This window comes from Balaenoptera ricei, chromosome 8 (assembly GCF_028023285.1).
Source record: "Balaenoptera ricei isolate mBalRic1 chromosome 8, mBalRic1.hap2, whole genome shotgun sequence".
Lineage (NCBI taxonomy): Eukaryota > Metazoa > Chordata > Mammalia > Artiodactyla > Balaenopteridae > Balaenoptera > Balaenoptera ricei.
This window is the reverse complement of record NC_082646.1, coordinates 42,855,631-42,873,140: the sequence shown is the minus strand read 5'-3', so window position 1 is coordinate 42,873,140 and position 17,510 is coordinate 42,855,631. Positions and strand designations below refer to the sequence as shown.

General features: G+C 37.3%; 1 protein-coding gene across 8 annotated transcripts in view; it reads left to right on the top strand.

Annotated features, from left to right (window-relative positions):
• Positions 1 to 17,510, top strand: part of CEP295 (centrosomal protein 295) — a 48,428-nt gene that overhangs the window by 15,850 nt on the left and 15,068 nt on the right. For 6 of the 8 annotated variants that reach the window (XM_059930577.1, XM_059930581.1, XM_059930580.1 and 3 more), the window contains 9 exons: positions 3,065 to 3,205; positions 5,636 to 5,819; positions 6,035 to 6,202; positions 7,715 to 7,936; positions 10,207 to 10,299; positions 10,453 to 10,556; positions 12,681 to 12,818; positions 13,235 to 13,332; positions 13,591 to 17,062. In XM_059930577.1, coding sequence (XP_059786560.1) covers positions 3,065 to 3,205; positions 5,636 to 5,819; positions 6,035 to 6,202; positions 7,715 to 7,936; positions 10,207 to 10,299; positions 10,453 to 10,556; positions 12,681 to 12,818; positions 13,235 to 13,332; positions 13,591 to 17,062 — 4,620 coding nt within the window. Of the gene's footprint in view, positions 1 to 3,064; positions 3,206 to 5,635; positions 5,820 to 6,034; positions 6,203 to 7,714; positions 7,937 to 10,206; positions 10,300 to 10,452; positions 10,557 to 12,664; positions 12,819 to 13,234; positions 13,333 to 13,590; positions 17,063 to 17,510 lie in introns of those variants that run through there. The other 2 variants (XM_059930584.1, XM_059930583.1) reach the window with 2 other exon arrangements.

The following is a 17,510-nucleotide window of genomic DNA, read 5'->3' as shown; positions in this document are numbered from 1 at the left end:
TTTTCATTCTTTTTTCTTTATTCTGTTTCACAGCAGTGAATTCCACCATTCTGTCTTCCAGGTCACTTATCTGTTCTTCTGCCTCAGTTATTCTGCTATTTATTCCTTCTAGTGTATTTTTCATTTCATTATTGTATTGTTCATCTCTGTTTGTTTGTTCTTTAATTCTTCTAGGTCTTTGTTAAACATTTCTTGCATCTTCTCGATCTTTGCCTCCATTCTTTTTCTGAGGTCCTGGATCATCTTCACTATCATTATACTGAATTCTTTTTCTGGAAGGTTGCCTATCTCCACTTCATTTAGGTGTTTATCTGGGGTTTTATCTTGTTCCTTCATCCGGTACATAGCCCTCTGCCTTTTCATCTTGTCTGTCTTTCTGTGCATGTCATCATAGAATTAACTTCTAGGAGATAAGAGTAAATATTTAAACTTGTTTAAAATTGTAGAATATTACTACAAGGTCAGTATTTTATAATACAGGAATAATAACTTCCATCTATTGCTAACTTGCTTTTGTCCTATATGTTTGTCCACTTCACTAAAACATTGTTTTTACATATATTTTTACAGTATTAAATAAATGTTTAATACTAAGATTGATGAAGAAAGACATTTTTCTTCTAGCTATAATATAGGGTGCCACTGATGGTATCACAGTAAGTTATTAAACTTTCCTGTTTGACAGTAACTAAAAGACCTACCTTCTCTTCAATTTCTGGACTTGAAGAATATATCAGTAGTTATAATGCAGTTTTATAAAAACAGTCACACAAGCTAAAGCATTCTGGTATTTTCTTTTATTTGCTTCCTCACACCATCACTTAGGAAAAATCAGTCCTTAAACCTTGGGTTTAAAATGGGACAGTGGAGCAATGTGCTTGGTTTTCCATATAACAAATCTCTGCATTTTCATTTGCATCTAAGCTTATTTCACATGCACAATAATTTAGAATCTTTCTTGGAGTAGAATAATAGGATTTTTACAGCAGGTATTATATAAAAAATACTTGCACTCTTGGCGTACATTTTAGTTATTCCTTCAGCTGCTTTCTCCAAATGAGCTACTTTTTGTTCAGTCAGCCTTTTAACATGTAAGAGTTGCTATCATGTTTTGTTTGAATATCTTGATAAACTGGTTCTAAAATTTCTTGTATGTTATAAAATTTGTCTTTGAAGAAGAATGATGAAATTGACCTGCTGTATTCCTACTTAGAGCCAGTTATTCTCTAAATTTTGTTTTATGCTACATTTACGTTCTATACACACAATTAAACAAAACTTCGTATGCTTGAAATTTCTGAATTACTCGTGCCCCTCATCCTGTTTGTTCCTTTGTCAGCAACAGTTAGCACAGCACTTGTTAAAATGGATTTTTCATCCTAGAAATATTTTTCCAATCAGGTCCATTATATTGTTTGTTGTGAGACCCAGAAATGTCAGCAGACAAGCAGAAACACTTAAATTCAATTTACAATGCTGTCATACTTAAGATAAGTCTAATGTAGAAGATGCAGAAGTAGCATATTTAATAATCACATTGTTTTGTGCACTGCAGATTACAGTTCATGGAAAAGATTTTCAGAAACATGTTTTCTAAAAAGAATTTTTTGCTTGGGATTCACGGTTTTTGCAAATTTCACATATCTTTTGAGTTCAACTGCTAAAAATGGAATCTAACTATTATTTCAACCAGATTTTTGTTTAAAGTTTTAATTGTATTGACATAAATTTTTAAGGGATTGTCTTTCTAAAACATTCTTGTAAAATCTTGTTTTGACATTGGGCAGTCAGATTAAAACTTGTTTGGGGTACCTAATTTTTCTCTAACCCTTTATTTACTTGATATTCTTTATATACCTCATTATATCTGGACTGAACATGTTTATTATACACGTTGTATGTTTTGAAGTTCTTCCTTCCCTTCAAAGTTTGGTTTACCAAAATTGACATTCTGCTTTTAGTTCACCCCCACATGATGTGAAGAATTCTCAAATAACTTTTTTCTTGAAAATCTCATGGCCTAAATGAAATGAAATGTTGCTCCTAAAGATTATTTTATTTAATGTTATGCGTTAATGCAATCTGACCTGTGTTTATTTAGATTTGCATAAATATTTATTAGCTCCAAAGGGATTTAATATTTTTCATACACTTGTTTGGCCAGTGCACTCTTTTTTTTTTTTTTTTTGGCCGCACCCAGCAGCATGTGGGGATCTTAATTCCCCGACCAGAGTTCGAACTCACACCCCCTGAAGTGGAAATGTGGAATCTTTAACCACTGGACCACCAGGGAAGTTCCTACTCTTTCTGAATACGTTAACTGTCTCTTTACCTATTTATCTCACTGAGAGTTATAAATAATTTTAGATATATAGTTTACAGCTTTCATGGTCATTATTGTTTCACTTGACTAATTATCAACATATAAAATATATGAGTTTTACTTAAAGTTGTATTTGGAATGGTTACCTATATTTGAAAGTGAATGTTTATGTATAATACACGTTGTGTGTCCTCCCACATTTGATATTATTGTTATGTCAATGAGATGATGGCTCACTGTGCAACCACATAATCATTGATTATGCATAAGTTCTAGGAAGCCAGAAATTATATTAAAGTAAGTGTTTTGGTGATTTGGCTTTCCTGAGGCGGAAGCCTAGCTGCACATTTTGGCTAAAAACCAAAGACAAATCTTAGTGCTTCCCCAAATGGCTTACATGACCTTCAATGTTTGTGGTTTCTTAACTACTAGCTTTGCAGGTGTTTACCTTTCAACACTGTTGTTTTAATAGAATTTCTTAAAAAAATGATGGAAGAATGTATTTGGATGAGCATAGTGTACTCTGCTTTAAAATGAACAACGTGTAAAACTTTACACTAACAATTTGACTTTTTTCATACGTACATGCTGTTGATAATTGTGGGCATTTCAAACTATAGCTTGTTATCATTTAATTCGATATAAGTAGAAAAACATGATTTTAAGGTTGTTTTGTTTTTTAGTTATCACTTTGTTTCACACTTTACTTAATTATCTAAAATGTTACTGATTGACTGCTAGCCAGATCCTCATTTGGCTGCTAAAGAAGAGGCTAAAAGATTGGAAGAACTACAGAAACAAGCAGCAGAAGAGAGACTGGAGCAGTGTGAGAAGGCACATGCACGGGGTTTCCAAGCAATGAAAAAGATCCATTTGGCTCAAGTAAGAATTAAATTCTGGCTGTGACCACTACTGATGGCCTTAGCGATGGCACTGTAAAACTTAACTGATAGTGAACAGGCTTAGAGGACGTAGTTGTGAAGAATGGGAAAATATTCTCTCTGATTCGTGTCATTTCAAGCTTCCCAACTTGCTTTTACCTCCTGTTTCAAATTCAGGTTGGGTGAAGCTGTTCTCATTTCTCTTCTAAAATTTTTACTGATGAATGTATTAAAAGTTTAATATTTTAATCAGTCTATAAATAGCCCAAGAAGAAATTAATCACTTTTCTAATTTAATTATTTGAATTGCATTTGTGCTTTGCAGATTTTAAGATTCGATTCATTAAATATTTATTGAGCAAAGCACTTGTTGGCTTTGCAGAATATTGATTCAAAGGTAGAGTCATGATCCTTGCTGTCAAGGAGCTTTGACTTTGTTGCAGAGCTGTAAAATATGTATCGTGCAAACTGGCTTTGTAGTCACAGCTTTACATCTGTCTTGCTTATTGTTCAGTGTTTATTCTTGAAACAGCATAAAAATGATTGATCTTTTTAGAAATCTGTATTTGACTAATGCATTTAGATGTTTCAAACATTCATCTGAAGAATGAGTTTTTAAGTACTTCTATGGGAATTAAGTGCCTTAAAATTCTTTTGTATGGTTTGAACTGAATTATGACCTTCTCCCTTAAATTTTTAGTTTTTATTAACTAAGGGTAAGTTATGATTATCATAACTTACCCCTAGTTAATAAAAACTAAAAGATGAAAATTATGGGTAATAATTCAGACATTCAGTTATTTTACGTTCAGTTACTTACTGAATGTAAAATAACTGAATGTCTGAATTATTACCCATAATTTTCATCTAAGATTTAAACCTATAGGGAAAAAAAAAAGTATGAAAAAAGCAGTTGGTAAACAGAGCACATTCTTCCATAAATCAGAAGTGTTTAGTGGTTAAGAAAGTGGACTCCGTGGTCAGTCTTCCTGGATTTTCCTCCCTTCTTCACTACGTAGCTATTTGATTACAGGCAAGTTACCTAACCTCTCGAGTTCTGTTTCATCATCTGTTTTATGAGGGTTAAATGAGTTTAGTAAAGCCCTTAGAACTGTGCCTAGAATTTCATAAGCTCACAGTGTCAGTGGTCATAGTAGTTGTTATAAATAATTCAAGTAGAATAATATGCCACACTTTCAGTGAGCCAGAAATAGTATGCTTATTCAAATAACTTTGAAGTTAATTTAATGATATGGTTTGAATCTTAATATGAAAAATGAATTTGTTCATAATTTGATTCTTTTCAAGGTCGGGCAAAAAAAAAACTCATCTCCAAATGACAAAATATTTACAAATAGGTAGTGTGTAATCACTTAACAGAAACTTTGTTATACAGGCTCTCTACCTTTTTCTAGACTGTATCTCTTACACAAGAATGGTCTGCAATACATAGAGAGGATTTCCTTTTCCCTGTTTGAACCTTTTTGCTGCAGACCCTATTGTGCCCTGGGATCTTACTTCCTGCTATATTGTGTTGTATTTGGCCTCTACGTGCCTCTCCAACTTTACCTTTTTTCCTTAACCATCCCTGCCCTCCATACCCTATCTATAATGAACCTTGTACTCTCTCTGACTGCCCATGCCTTCATCTGCATAATTCCGTGCTGGAGTTGTTATTTCTTACTTGTACTCCTCCTCCTTCACCCATTCATATCTGGCTAACTCCTCATCCCGGGGGTGAGAGGTCTTCCCTTATCCCCCCCTCCTTATCCTCCACCACCAAATTTAAGTTAGATAACTTCACTAAAACATTGTGCTTAAACTTTCATATTTGCCAGACTCTTTAAACTTAAAAGAGATACATACAAATCCCCTTTAATCTTGAGGACTCATAAGAGTGTGGAGTAACAAGAAATATCTGTTAAGCCACAGTTACCCTGGCTGGGTCTTGGTGCTCACCTGAGACTGGTGACTGCTGCTGGCTGTGTGGAGGGCTGGAACAAAGTACAGTGCAGGAGCGGTGGCAGCTTAGTTGGAATGTAGCTTCGTGACTGTCCTGAGGAAGACCTGTGCCTGGCAGACACTTTGAAGCTCTGTGGCCTAACCAGAGCCATCTTCTCGTAGTACTTACTAGCATCATACGGTTGACCCTGGCACTGTATGGGTCCACTTATACCCACATATTTTCCCATAGTAAATACCGTGGTATTGCATGGTCCATGGTTGGTTGAATCTGCGGATGTGGAGGAACCGCGGGTGTGGAGGGCCGACGCTTAATTAGTGTCTTTGTGTTTGAACAAATGGTAGAGGAGCGGAGGGTACTAGAGTCCCTGTCTTCATGATTTCTCCACTCTTCCCTCACTATTCATGTTACTATCCACTGTCCAAAGTGTGTTACTCAATTGTTAATTAATTCTCTTTATTCTTGAAGAATCAGGAGAAACTAATGAAAGAACTCAAACAGCTACAACAAGAGGACCTGGCACGCAGGAGACAGATGGTATCACGGATGCCACCACAACTAGTTGAACTTCCATACAAACGCAGTGAAATGAAAGATGATTGGCAGAGAGAGCTAGAATTTGCCTTTGAAGACATGTACAATGCAGACAGGAGTAAGATATTTTCAGTAAACTTTCAACAATGCTTTGAAACATTTTGGTGGGAAAATACATTTGTCTTGAAGCAGTTTTTATTTTGAAATGAGTTCTCAGTTTGAAAGAGGCTCTCATATTTTAGACTTTAAACTATGATGGTCTTTAAAATTTTATGCTCAAGTTCTTCGTAGTCATTTTGGAATGGAAACATGTCTCTGTATTTCTTTATTGAGAGATGAAAGGAAACCTGATTTTGCACCTTGAACCAGAGCCTCTGCCCACTGTGACTGATCAGATCCAAGATGAAGAACTGGACCTTTCAATGGAACAAGAAATTTCGGGGGAGACTGAAAACATTCCAGTGACAGAAGCTGAAACAATATGTTCTAGTGAAGCAGACGGTAAAAACTTCTGAGCTGAATATTGCAGTATTTCATAGGAAAAAAATGCTAATCATTTGCCAACAGTTAGGAAAGTCTGGTCTCATTTAAGTGCAAACAGTGACTAATACTCATGGGAGTGATAGGAGGAGGAAACTTCAGATTTCCATCACTAAAGATCCTTTTCATATACATAGGAGGAATGTTATTTTATTTATATGAATATACAGTCTAAAGATTTTTAGGTTAAGTTAGATGATCAATTTTGAATTCATTTGAAAGGTCAGCATTTTTTTTTTTTTTTTTAAGACTTTGATCAAATCACCAGAAATCCTACCGTATTAATTACTGCTAGGCACTTCATGTATAATGATGATCAGGACAAACTTTGGTCTCTTTTCTAAACTTCATCTCTGTCTCCACCATTGTGAATTTTTTCACTTGGTTGTTGCACAGGTACTTAGAACTTGGTGTCTGACAATAAATTTATCATCTTCTCTTGCCTACTGAAACCTTATCTTCCTGCCTTCCTCATGTTAGTGATGATACCACAGTCTGCAGTAATCCAAACCAGAGACATGAGAGGTACCTCTAAAAAGATAAAGGTGTCTCTTACTCCACATCTTCTTAGAGACCAAGTCCTCTTCCTTTTGACTTCTTTTCTCCCCATACCTATGAGTATTGCCTTTGTTCAAAACCACTCAGGCTTTCTTCTCATCTTCACCCTATACTGTGGATAGGTAGTCCTTGGGGTTCCAATTTTATGTGGGTCTCCTCTTAGACTCCTTGGGTGAGGGCTCTAAGCTTTATCCCTGTCTCCTGTGCCCACACTGCTGTCCAAACAAAGTATAAGCTTCCTGTGGTTTGGCATAAACTTCAGAAGATGGGTTTAGGGCTCAATTGCCATGAATTCCCCTTGAAACTTCATTTCTGGCCTCTGCAGAATCTTTTATTTTCTTGTGAACCTTACAGCACATATTTTGAATGCTAGTCTTACACACAGATTAAGAGATATGCATTCTATCCTCATTTAGCAAGCGGAATAAACATCTTCCTGATACATTTTTACGCTTGAAATTTATGTTGCTGTCTATTGTTGAAAAATACAGTTGACCCATGAACAGCAAGGGGTTAGGGGCGCCGACCCTCCACGCAGTCAAAAAATCTGCATATAACTTAGAGTCGGCCCTCTGTATCCAGTGTTCCACATCTGCAGATTCAACCAACCCTGGATCGTGCAGTCCTGTAGTATGTATTTATTGAAAAAAATCCTCAAATAAGTGGACCTGTGCAGTTCAAGTGCATGTTGTTCAAGGGTGAACTGTAGTTGAATTTTGGTGTCCTTATTTAAATTTAAGTTGAAAGAATTATTCCTGGTTATAAAATTGTGTTAAATTATAAATATTGAGGAAAATAAAGTTGTGTTTTTGTTTTAACCAGTGGTTGTTATAGTGACTAAGTATAAAGATAGAATAATTTACCTGGTTTGTAATAGGTGCTGAATAAGGTTTTTTTTCTTTTCTTTACTTTTAGTTCCCTTGGCAATGAAGACCCACCAGATTCCTTCAAAAATTCTTTTTAAAAAATTATTAAATAAGATCCGAAACCAAAAATCTCTCTGGACAATTAAATCCATGTCTGAGGGTGAAAGCGAAATGATGACAACTGTTAGTGAAACTGAAAGTAAAGCCATGACAGTTGAATCAGGAGCAACTGTGAGTGAAGACAGAACAGTATCTTCTGGGCAGAAACAAGGTAGTTCTCTCCAGTCATCTCATTTTGTAGCACATAAACCCTTTCTAAGCTGTTCAAAAATATGCTCATTTCTGAAAAATCGAAGAATAGAGGTCAAAAGGAAGAAAATATTTTAAAGCCCATAACGCTGCCACTTAAAGGCAATAAATGTTAGAAACCTTAGTGAATCTCCTTCCAGAGCACTTTAAGTGTAGTAGAATTTTATATATATATATATATAATCTTACATATTTCAGTAAGTGGCAAAAAATTCTCTTGCTTAAGCCAAAAAGCTTGTCTTTCTGGTTCTGCTCTTCTATATCCTACATCCAAACCATCATCAAATCCTGTCGGTCCTACCCTCAAAATATATCCAGAGTCCAGCTGTTCCTCACCACCTACTATCCTAGTTTAAGTGATGTTCATTCTCTAGATTCTTGCCTGTATTAGCTGGTGGCCTCCTAACTGGTCTTCCATCCACAGCTTTTGCACCTTCCTGCAATAATCTGTTTCCAGAGACATCCTGTTAAAACACATCAGCTTATCATTCCTCTGGGAGAAGCCCTCCAACAACTACCCATTTCCCTCAGGAAAACCATTTTGCTTACAGTGGCATCAAAGCTTTACAGGATCTGCACACACACCCCTCCCCACTACTTCTCTCTCTGACTTCATTTTCTCCCCAACCGCTGCACCGTAGGCACTGGCTTCCTGGCTATTTTTCCAACACAGCAAATACGAATCATGTGGTCTTTGCAAGTGCTGGTCTTGGTTGGGGGAGGGAGGAATGCTCTTGGATATTTTTATGGTTCACTGTCTCACTTCCTTCAGATATTTGCTCAGATACTGCTTTCTCAGTAATGCCTTCTCAAACCACTCTATATAAAACAACAAACTTCTGTGCCTTCCCCCACCCCCATAATCTTCACTCCCTATCACCTCTACTCCATAGCTCTTAACATCTGATGGACCATAAATTTACCTTCTTGCTTATTTGCTTCTTGTCTTGACACCTGCCCCTCTCCACCTTCCTCACCCTCCAGTCCTGGAATATAGGGCTTGATTTTGTTCATTGCTGTACCCCCAGAGCCTAGACTAGTGCCTTATACATAAAAGGTGCTCAGTTAATATTTGTTGAATTAATTGACTAGCCTAAAGCAAAGAGAGGTAAGTTTGGAAGTCAGATATACATATGATATTCAAGCACATGGGCATGGAAGAATTCTTTAGGGGAAAGAATTCAGTGAGAAAAGGGCTTATAAGACCATCTGAAGGGACTGCATCATTTAGAAGATGGCTAGAGAAGGGGCAAGCAGCAAAGGCAGTAAAAAGGAGTGAGAAGAAGGAGAGAGAGTATGGTGTTGGCATTTAATACAAAGGGACACTTTCATCTTTAATCCATAACCAAGTTATTTTGAAAAAGGCCCTGTGTGAGTAGGCTTTCTCTAGCCTCATCTGGCTTCATTCTTCCCCTTGTCTGAGCCAAGTTTTTCACTCCTCACAGGGTCTTAATACCTGCTGATCTGTCTGGAAAGGTCTCCTGTACATCCCCACACTCTTCACCTGCTTGATTCCTCCTTACCTTTCAAATGTCCACTTAAATGCCATTTCCTAAGAGAAATCTCATCTGAGTTCCTAGTCTAATTCAGATTCCTCTGAAATACTCTATTGTGTAAGCCCCCTTTTTTCTTATATAGTACTTAGCACCGTTTCTAATTTTATAATCTTTTTCTAGGATAATTATGTAATGTTCTGTCCCCCACCTACCTCCTTTGAGGCCTTTTCTTGTTGACCGTGGTAAATGTGCATACAGCACATAAGTAGGTGCTGAACGAATGAGGTGACTGAATGCTCCGTTCAGTTTCTGGCTACCCTGATGTGATCAAAGTATACTGCTTTAACTTCCTTCTCTGCTCTGGATTCATAAATAATAAAAATCCTAATACCTAAGTATGTGAAAGATACATTTAAATTTCTTCTCTTTTTACACGTTGGTGCCTTGCTTACTCTGCTCTTTTTATGCTGTCCCATTGTGTTTGAAACTCTGTCAGCTTACCTTTTAAGTCAGTTCTCCTTCGTTTTTTCTTTTTTGTTTATAATTTTAGTCTTAGGTCTTTTTGTATTAGGCTAGAATTTATTGGATAAAATATGTGGTCTCTGGAAGGTGGCTGGATCTTAACTAAATAAGACATTCAGGTGGACCAGTGTCAATCTGAATGTAGATTTTTGTTACATTTGTCAGATTTAAGTTTGACAGCGATAATATGTTCATAATGATGTATCTATTACAGTTGTTGAAAGTGACACGCTAACAGTTGACTCTGGACCACTTACTAGTGAAGATAAACCACTTTCATTCAATACAGACTCTGAAAAGGAACAAGGTATTTCTTTTTATCATATTCTCAAATTAAACTTGCTTGATTCTTCACATCTTTTTCCTAATAAAATTACATGTAATAAATGAACAAAAGACATTACAGTGGTATCAAATTCTAAATTATTGAAACTAATTATTGCTTTGGGGATTCTCTTAGAAATGAAAGAGACTCAGCCTATCACAGCTGTAGCTCAGAGTTCAGTTCTACTTCATCCTCAGGAAGAAGCAGCCAGAATTAGAATGGCAGCAAGGCAGAAACAGGTAATTTGAAATTTTTATTTTATTTTATTTTTATTTTTTAATTTATTTTGGCTGCACTGGGTCTTCGTTGTGGCGCATGGGCTTCTCTAGTTGTGGCGAGCAGGACCTAGAGTACGCAGGCTCAGTAGTTGCAGTGCTCAGGCTTAGTTGAGGTAAGTGGGATCTTAGTTCCCTAACCAGGGATCGAACTCAGGCCCCCTGCATTGGGAGTGCGGAGTTTTAACCACTGGACCACCAGGGAAGTCCCTGAAATTTTTATTTTTAAAGGTTTCTTTCTTCCCCTATGTACTATAGTTTTATTTGACCAGTAAAATTTGTCTTAACATCTGGCTACTTTTGATACCATTTCTTCTGCCTTGTCTTACACATTCATTTGATAGAAGGTACTTCATCTTTACTTGTACTACTCATTTGACCCTTATTGCATTCTGCTTTGTATTTTATACTCTGGTATGTATCTTATCTTCCCTATAAAGTTTATCAGTTTTTTAAAGGCAGAGACTGTCTTTTTTTTTTTTTTTTTTTTTTTTGCCTCACCATGGGCATGTGGAACTTCCCCGGCCAGGGATCAACCCGTGCCCCCTGTAGTGGAAGCATGGAGTCTTAGCCACTGGACCACCAGGGAAGTCCGAGACTGTCTTTTTTAAAAAGTCAATTTATCCTACATAGTTTCTTGTACAATGCTTTATACATAGTAAGTACTCAATAAATATTTGTTGAATAAATGAGTCCCTGTCATAATATTAAACATTGATCTGGGCTTTGTAATCCCAAAAGTTTTTTTGAAAAACTGTATTTCAAAGAAAAATTTTAAATTCAACTTCTGTAACTGTAATATTTGTCCCTTCTACTTTAATGAAAGATTTTCTTAACACAGATTACCTCGAAAGAGGCTAATTGTTACTAAGCCAGTCAGTTTATAGTCATAGTTTTTATAAAAATGCAGCTGAGGGATGACAATTCTATGAGCCAGTATTTCGTCTCAGATAAATGCTTTCTAATCAATATTCTAAAGCAGTATTGTCCAATAGATATTCTACAGTAATGCAAATGTTCCATATCTATGTTCAGTATGGTAACTGCTACCTACATGGGCTGTTGAATACTTGAAGTATGAGTAGTGCAACTGAGAAACTGAATTGTAAATTTTATTTGTTTTGGGTTGATTTAAATTTTAATAGTCACATGTAGCTAGTGACTACTATATTGATAGTGCAGTTCTAGAGTTACTACAAAACTGTAAGTGGTTTAAATTCCGTGGCTCCTATGAGTGAAGGAAAGGAAGGTGAAGACAGGAACTAAGCCATAGCGACTATTGCCTGATTAAGAATAGGTAATATCATATTGAGACATTTTTAATTTTGAAAACAAGATCATTCTTCATTATCTCTAGTAGACGTATTCCTCTTAATAAAACTTCACATACATTCCCTTTTCTGTTTATTCAGTATATGTTTCTTATATATGTTTCAAGGGCTACTAGGTGTTGGATTTAACAGGCAACCAGACAGACTAGTCCCTGTCCTCATGAATCTTACAGTTACTTTAACACATGTTTTTAGTTCTCGGGTTTATGTGTGTGTGTGTGTGTGTTGGTATAATTTTGAGTTTATTTGTCTTCACTCTGCCATTATTTTCCATCTCTTTAATGCCTGACAGTAAAGACTGAATGTTGCTCACTGTACTTTTATTTAGCTTGTAGATAACTGCACCCTTTTATGAGTATGCCTAAGAAATCAAAGTGTTGTGAGCGTTCTCGATATTTAATTTCTTAGGCATTATTCTTACTGAGAACAAGGTAAAATTAAAGATGTGAACACAGAATTTGCTATTTCTCTGGAGGTGGTGCTTCAGTGGTGATCAAGGTTTCCCTGTGCTCCCAGGAAATACAAATAGTTAATATGTTTATTTTTACTTCTCTCCCTTTTCCTCCTTTCCCATTTTCCTGTCTCTTGCTTCCTTCCTCCCTCTGGCAGTGGCAATAACAGATAAAACGTCACCACTTTCTTCTTGGATAATTGGTACTCTTGGTGATGAGACCTGTTTCTTTTCATTGTAATGCATATAAACTTTTCTTTGGCATGAGTTTGTTGTTAATAAATCAATAGTATTTTTGTTATTTAGATAATGGAAATAGAAGAACAGAAGCAAAAACAGTTGGAATTACTTGAACAAATTGAACAACAGAAGTTAAGATTAGAAACTGATTGCTTCAGAGCTCAGCTGGAAGAAGAAAAAAGAAAAAAAACTCAACAGACTGGGGTACGATGCAGGAAATCTCATCCCTACATAGATTGTTGGGGGATAAAGAAGTGTGGGCAATCTTAGCATTCAGAAAAGTAAAGTGCATTTCTAATTTGTATTTGATAATTTTTTAAAAAAATAATGTATATGTAAAAATAACTTTATACAAACCTAATGACTTTCATCTTTCAGTTTCTAGAGGGTGCTAATATATGTGACCATGACTTGTATGTAATGTGTATGTTGAGCTCTTGGGCTTGACACTAAAGGAGAGTGGTAGATTACTTCATTTCTTAACAATGGAAATGGCAGTCTCTTCTATAAAAAATAAAGCTATATGGAAGTTTACAATTATAGAACGTCAGTTTACGTAAAGTACTTTAGTACTTATTTCTGGATTTGCCTTTTTAGTTAGTAGCTTTGTCTTTTATTAGGTTGGCACTGCACCAGCATCATGCACCATAAGTTCTGATGAAGATAATCACAGGCAGATGATTCGTAACTATCAACAACAGCTCCTACAGCAAAACAGGTATTAGCTAGGGTACAATTTATATGTGATAGTGTGTGGCTACATTTTCAGGTTTTATTATTTGGTTTATATGAAGGTCTTACCAGGATTCCCTTTAGAACTATGGCATGTAGATTTCTCAAAGAGCAATGTTAATAACATTGTTCCATTTCTGCCTTGATTATGGCCACCCCTAGATTGAATTTAATGTATAAACACTTAAGAATGTGGGGCATTTTTTTTAATCAAAAAAGAATAATGCTTGTTTGTTTTGGGTAGGCTTCACAAACAGTCTGTTGAAACAGCCAGGAAACGATTACTCGACTATCAGACTATGTTAAAAGGAAAGTACCCATCCATGTCAGCTACACCATTGATACCTGGTTCGGTTACATCAGTACCACCACAGAAATCTGAAAGACCCGCTGTTGCATCAGAACTTGAGGATCAAGGTCAGAGACCCAAGCTGAGTCCTAACAAACAACCTATGCAACCCGTACAGATCTCCAAATTAGAGCAAGATTTTCAGGTTCCAAGACAACATCGCTTTCCACAAAGACAGGTAGAGACAACAGAAACATTAGTTACTTCAGATGTTTTAGCCGAGCAAGCTTTGGAATCACAGGAACAGCCAAAGCAACTCTCACAGACTGAAACACAACAGAGAGACTATAAATTGGTCCCTAAAGACTCTCATACACTTTCAAGGGCTTTGTCACATGATAAGCCACTGATAGTACAGGATGCTAGAGAAAGAGCTGAAACCTCTGGGGCAACAACTTTTCAAACTTTAGACTCCCAGCAAATGTTCTCAGAGAACAATGAAAGTATATCGTCTAAGTTAATTGAGCCTTCTTCATTCCTACCATTGGTAGCTGAGCATTCTTTTAGTTCTCTGCCTACTAAAGTTGAGTCTGGAAAAATCCAGGAACGCTTTTCAACTGGGAGCAAAAGTGTAGTTTCTGTAAGCCATTCTGTAGTTGGCCAAACGCAGGATAAGTCTTTGCCATTCTCAGAGAATATCATAGCCCAGCAAGGTAATTTGAAGGCTCTCCAAAAACAGTTAGACCTACAGAAAGAAGTTCTTCGGTTAAGACAGGAAGCTCAGGAACAATTGCTTTTGTGCAAACAGAAAGAATTGGAAGAGCAAACTGGCCTTTCTGTATTCCTTCCTTTGGTACCTCTGGATTCGTTTGCTTCACTGCCTTCTGCCAAAGCTGAGTCAGGGAGAATCCAGGAATCTTCTCCAACCAAGAAAGAGACTACAGTTTCCTCAGGCCATCCTGGGGTCCCACAACTTCAGGATAGGCTTAATTTTAAATTTCTCCAAGAACAGTTAAATATTCAGAGGGACAGCTTTCAGGCTAGACGGGAAGCCCAGGAAGTATTATGTGCACATAAACAGAGTGAATTGGATGGAAGAGTATGGGCTGAACAGACTGAGCCCCCTTCTGTCCCATCTCAAGAAGCTCAGCATACATTTACTTCACTACCTTCTGCTGGTACTCAATCTGGAAAAATCCAGGACCAGTATTCATCTAAGAGTGAGAAGGAAATTCTCTCAATCCAATCTGAAATCCCAAAATCTCAGGATGGGTCTTCAAGTTTCCTACAGCAGTTCCAACCTTTGCATGATAGTTTGAAGTTGCTCCAAGAACAGCTGACTACACAGAGGGATGCTCTTCAGGCCAGGCATGAAGCCCAGGCAGAATTACTTTTACGTAGACAAAGGAATTTGGAAGACTCTAATAAGTCTGTGCAGATGAGTTCTTCATTCCTGCCAGTCGTCACTCAACGTTCAGTCGCTTCACAAGCTTCTGCTAAAACTGAGCCTAGAAGAATTCAGAACTTTTATTTCTCTGAGAAGGAGAGTGTTATTCCCTCAAGTCATTTGGTAATGCCAGCATTTCAGGATGAGTCTCTTAGTTTTCCACAACGTAGCCTGACACAGCAGGAAAATCTAACAACACTTGAAGGTCAGTCACACATTCAGAGGGTAATACTTGGTGCTAAACAAGAAACTCAGGAATTTGTACACAAACAAAGTGAATTAGAAAAAACAATTCCTTCTGAACAGACTGGCACCTCTTTGTCTCAGGGAGCTGAATCTGAAAAATTCCAGGACTATATGTCATTCAGGAGTGACAGTACAGTTCCCTTAAGCCACTGGAAGATCCCAAGATTTCAGGAAAGACTTCTGGGATTTTCACGACATATACAACCTCTACAAGATAATTTGGAAGGACACCAAGAATGGTTAGACACAGAAGAGGAGACCCTTCAGTTTAGCCAGAAAACCCAAGGGAATGTATCTTCTGAACAAACTGGCCCCTCGTTCACACCCCAGTTAGCACAGCTTTCTTTTCCTTCATTGCCTTCTGCTGAATCTCTTACAACCTGGGAACCTCTTTCAGCAGAGAGTGAGAGTAGAATTCCTTCAAGCCATTTTCAGATCCCAGAATTGCAGGACAGACTTTTGAAGATATCACAGCTTATCCAGCCTCAACAAGATAATTTGAAGGCACTTCAAGAACAGTTAGCTACACAGAGGGAAGCCATCATTCAGTCTAGACAGGAAGCTCAGCAAGAATTACTTCTGCATAAACAGAGTGAGTGGAAGGGAAGAATATCTCCCGAGCAGGTTGGCACCTCTTCCTTCCTACCCCTAGTTGTACAGCGTCCTTTTGCTCCATTACCTCTTAGTGAAGCTGGTAGAATCCAAGAACCTTGTTCAACTAAGGGTGATAATATAGTCTCCCCAAGTCGTTCTGAGATACCAAGGTTGCCTGATAGGCTTTTGGGTTTACCACAGCCTGTTTTACCTCAACAAGATTATCCGATTACATTTCAACAGGAACACGTGTATACACAGACAGGTCCCCTTCCATGTAGTGAGAAAACCCAGAAAGAGTTGGTTTTGCCCAGACAATATAAATTTGAGGAAAAGTCATCTGAGCATTTTATCCAGCCTCTCCATGGTGATTTGAAGGCACTTCAAGAGCAGTTAGACAAACAGAGGAAAGCCACTCAATCTAGACAGGAAGTCCGAGAAGAATTGCTTTTGCAAAGACTAAGTAAATTGGAGAAGGGGGTCTCACCTGAGCAGACCAGCACCTCTTCATCCTTATCCCACATAGCACTGCCTGTTGCTGACTCTGAAAGAATCCAAAAATCTCTTCCAACCAGAAGTGACAGTACTGTTTTCTCAAGTCATCCTGAGATTCCAAGGTCTCAGGATAGGCTTTTGAGTTTATCCCAGGCTTTTCTGCCTCAGCAAGATCATGTGTCAGCACAGTTGGGCTTACAGAGAGAAGTGCTGCGTTTTAATGAAAAAGCTCAGGAAGAAGTGCTTTTAAACAAGCAAGCAGAGCTGATTGAAGGTGACTCTTCTGAGCAGCCTGTTCCCTCTGTGTTTCTACCCAAGGAAGGAGAGCATTCATTGATTCCGCTACCTTTTGCTGAAGTAAAATCTAAAAACATTTGTGAATCGTATTCAGCCAAGAATGAACATGCAGCTCCTTCAAGTGCTTCTATGAGCCCAAGACTTCCGGATCGATTTTTGAGTTTTTCACAACCTCTCTTAGCCCAGCAAGATAATTTGGGACTTCAGAAGCAGATGGAGCTACAAAAAGAAGTTCTGCATTATGGCCAAAAAGCCCAAGAAGAATTGCTTGTACAGAGACAAACAGCATTGCAGCAGCACATTCAGAAACATCAGGAGACCTTGAAGGATTTCTTTAAAGACAGTCAGGTATGTATTCATCTTGAATATCTAAGAATTAAACATCGACAGTAACCCGACTCAGCCAAGCTAAATATTTGTTTTAACCCTAGGTCGAAATAAGTTCTTAGTTATTGAGAATAAGTGGTTTGACCTTAACTGTGCTTTAATTTTCTACCTTAAACAACGTGGAAATTAAAAGGTAAAAATTGATCCACCTTGCATGGCGTTTATGAAGTTAATAGTTATTTGAAGCCCAACTAATTTCAGCCACTGGTTTGATACAACCAAACTCAAACATCATGGAAAATGTAGGTTACCTTTTGAAGTTTTGTTATAAAGGATTTTGAGCTTACCACAAGAAGATTAAATTGTAAAATAACTAGTTAGCAGAATTTCTCTTAGGCAAATGGCAGACTTTGTGCTTTCTGTATAGCACTTTGCTGACATTTGTGTAGAATCAAAATCAGTACCATCT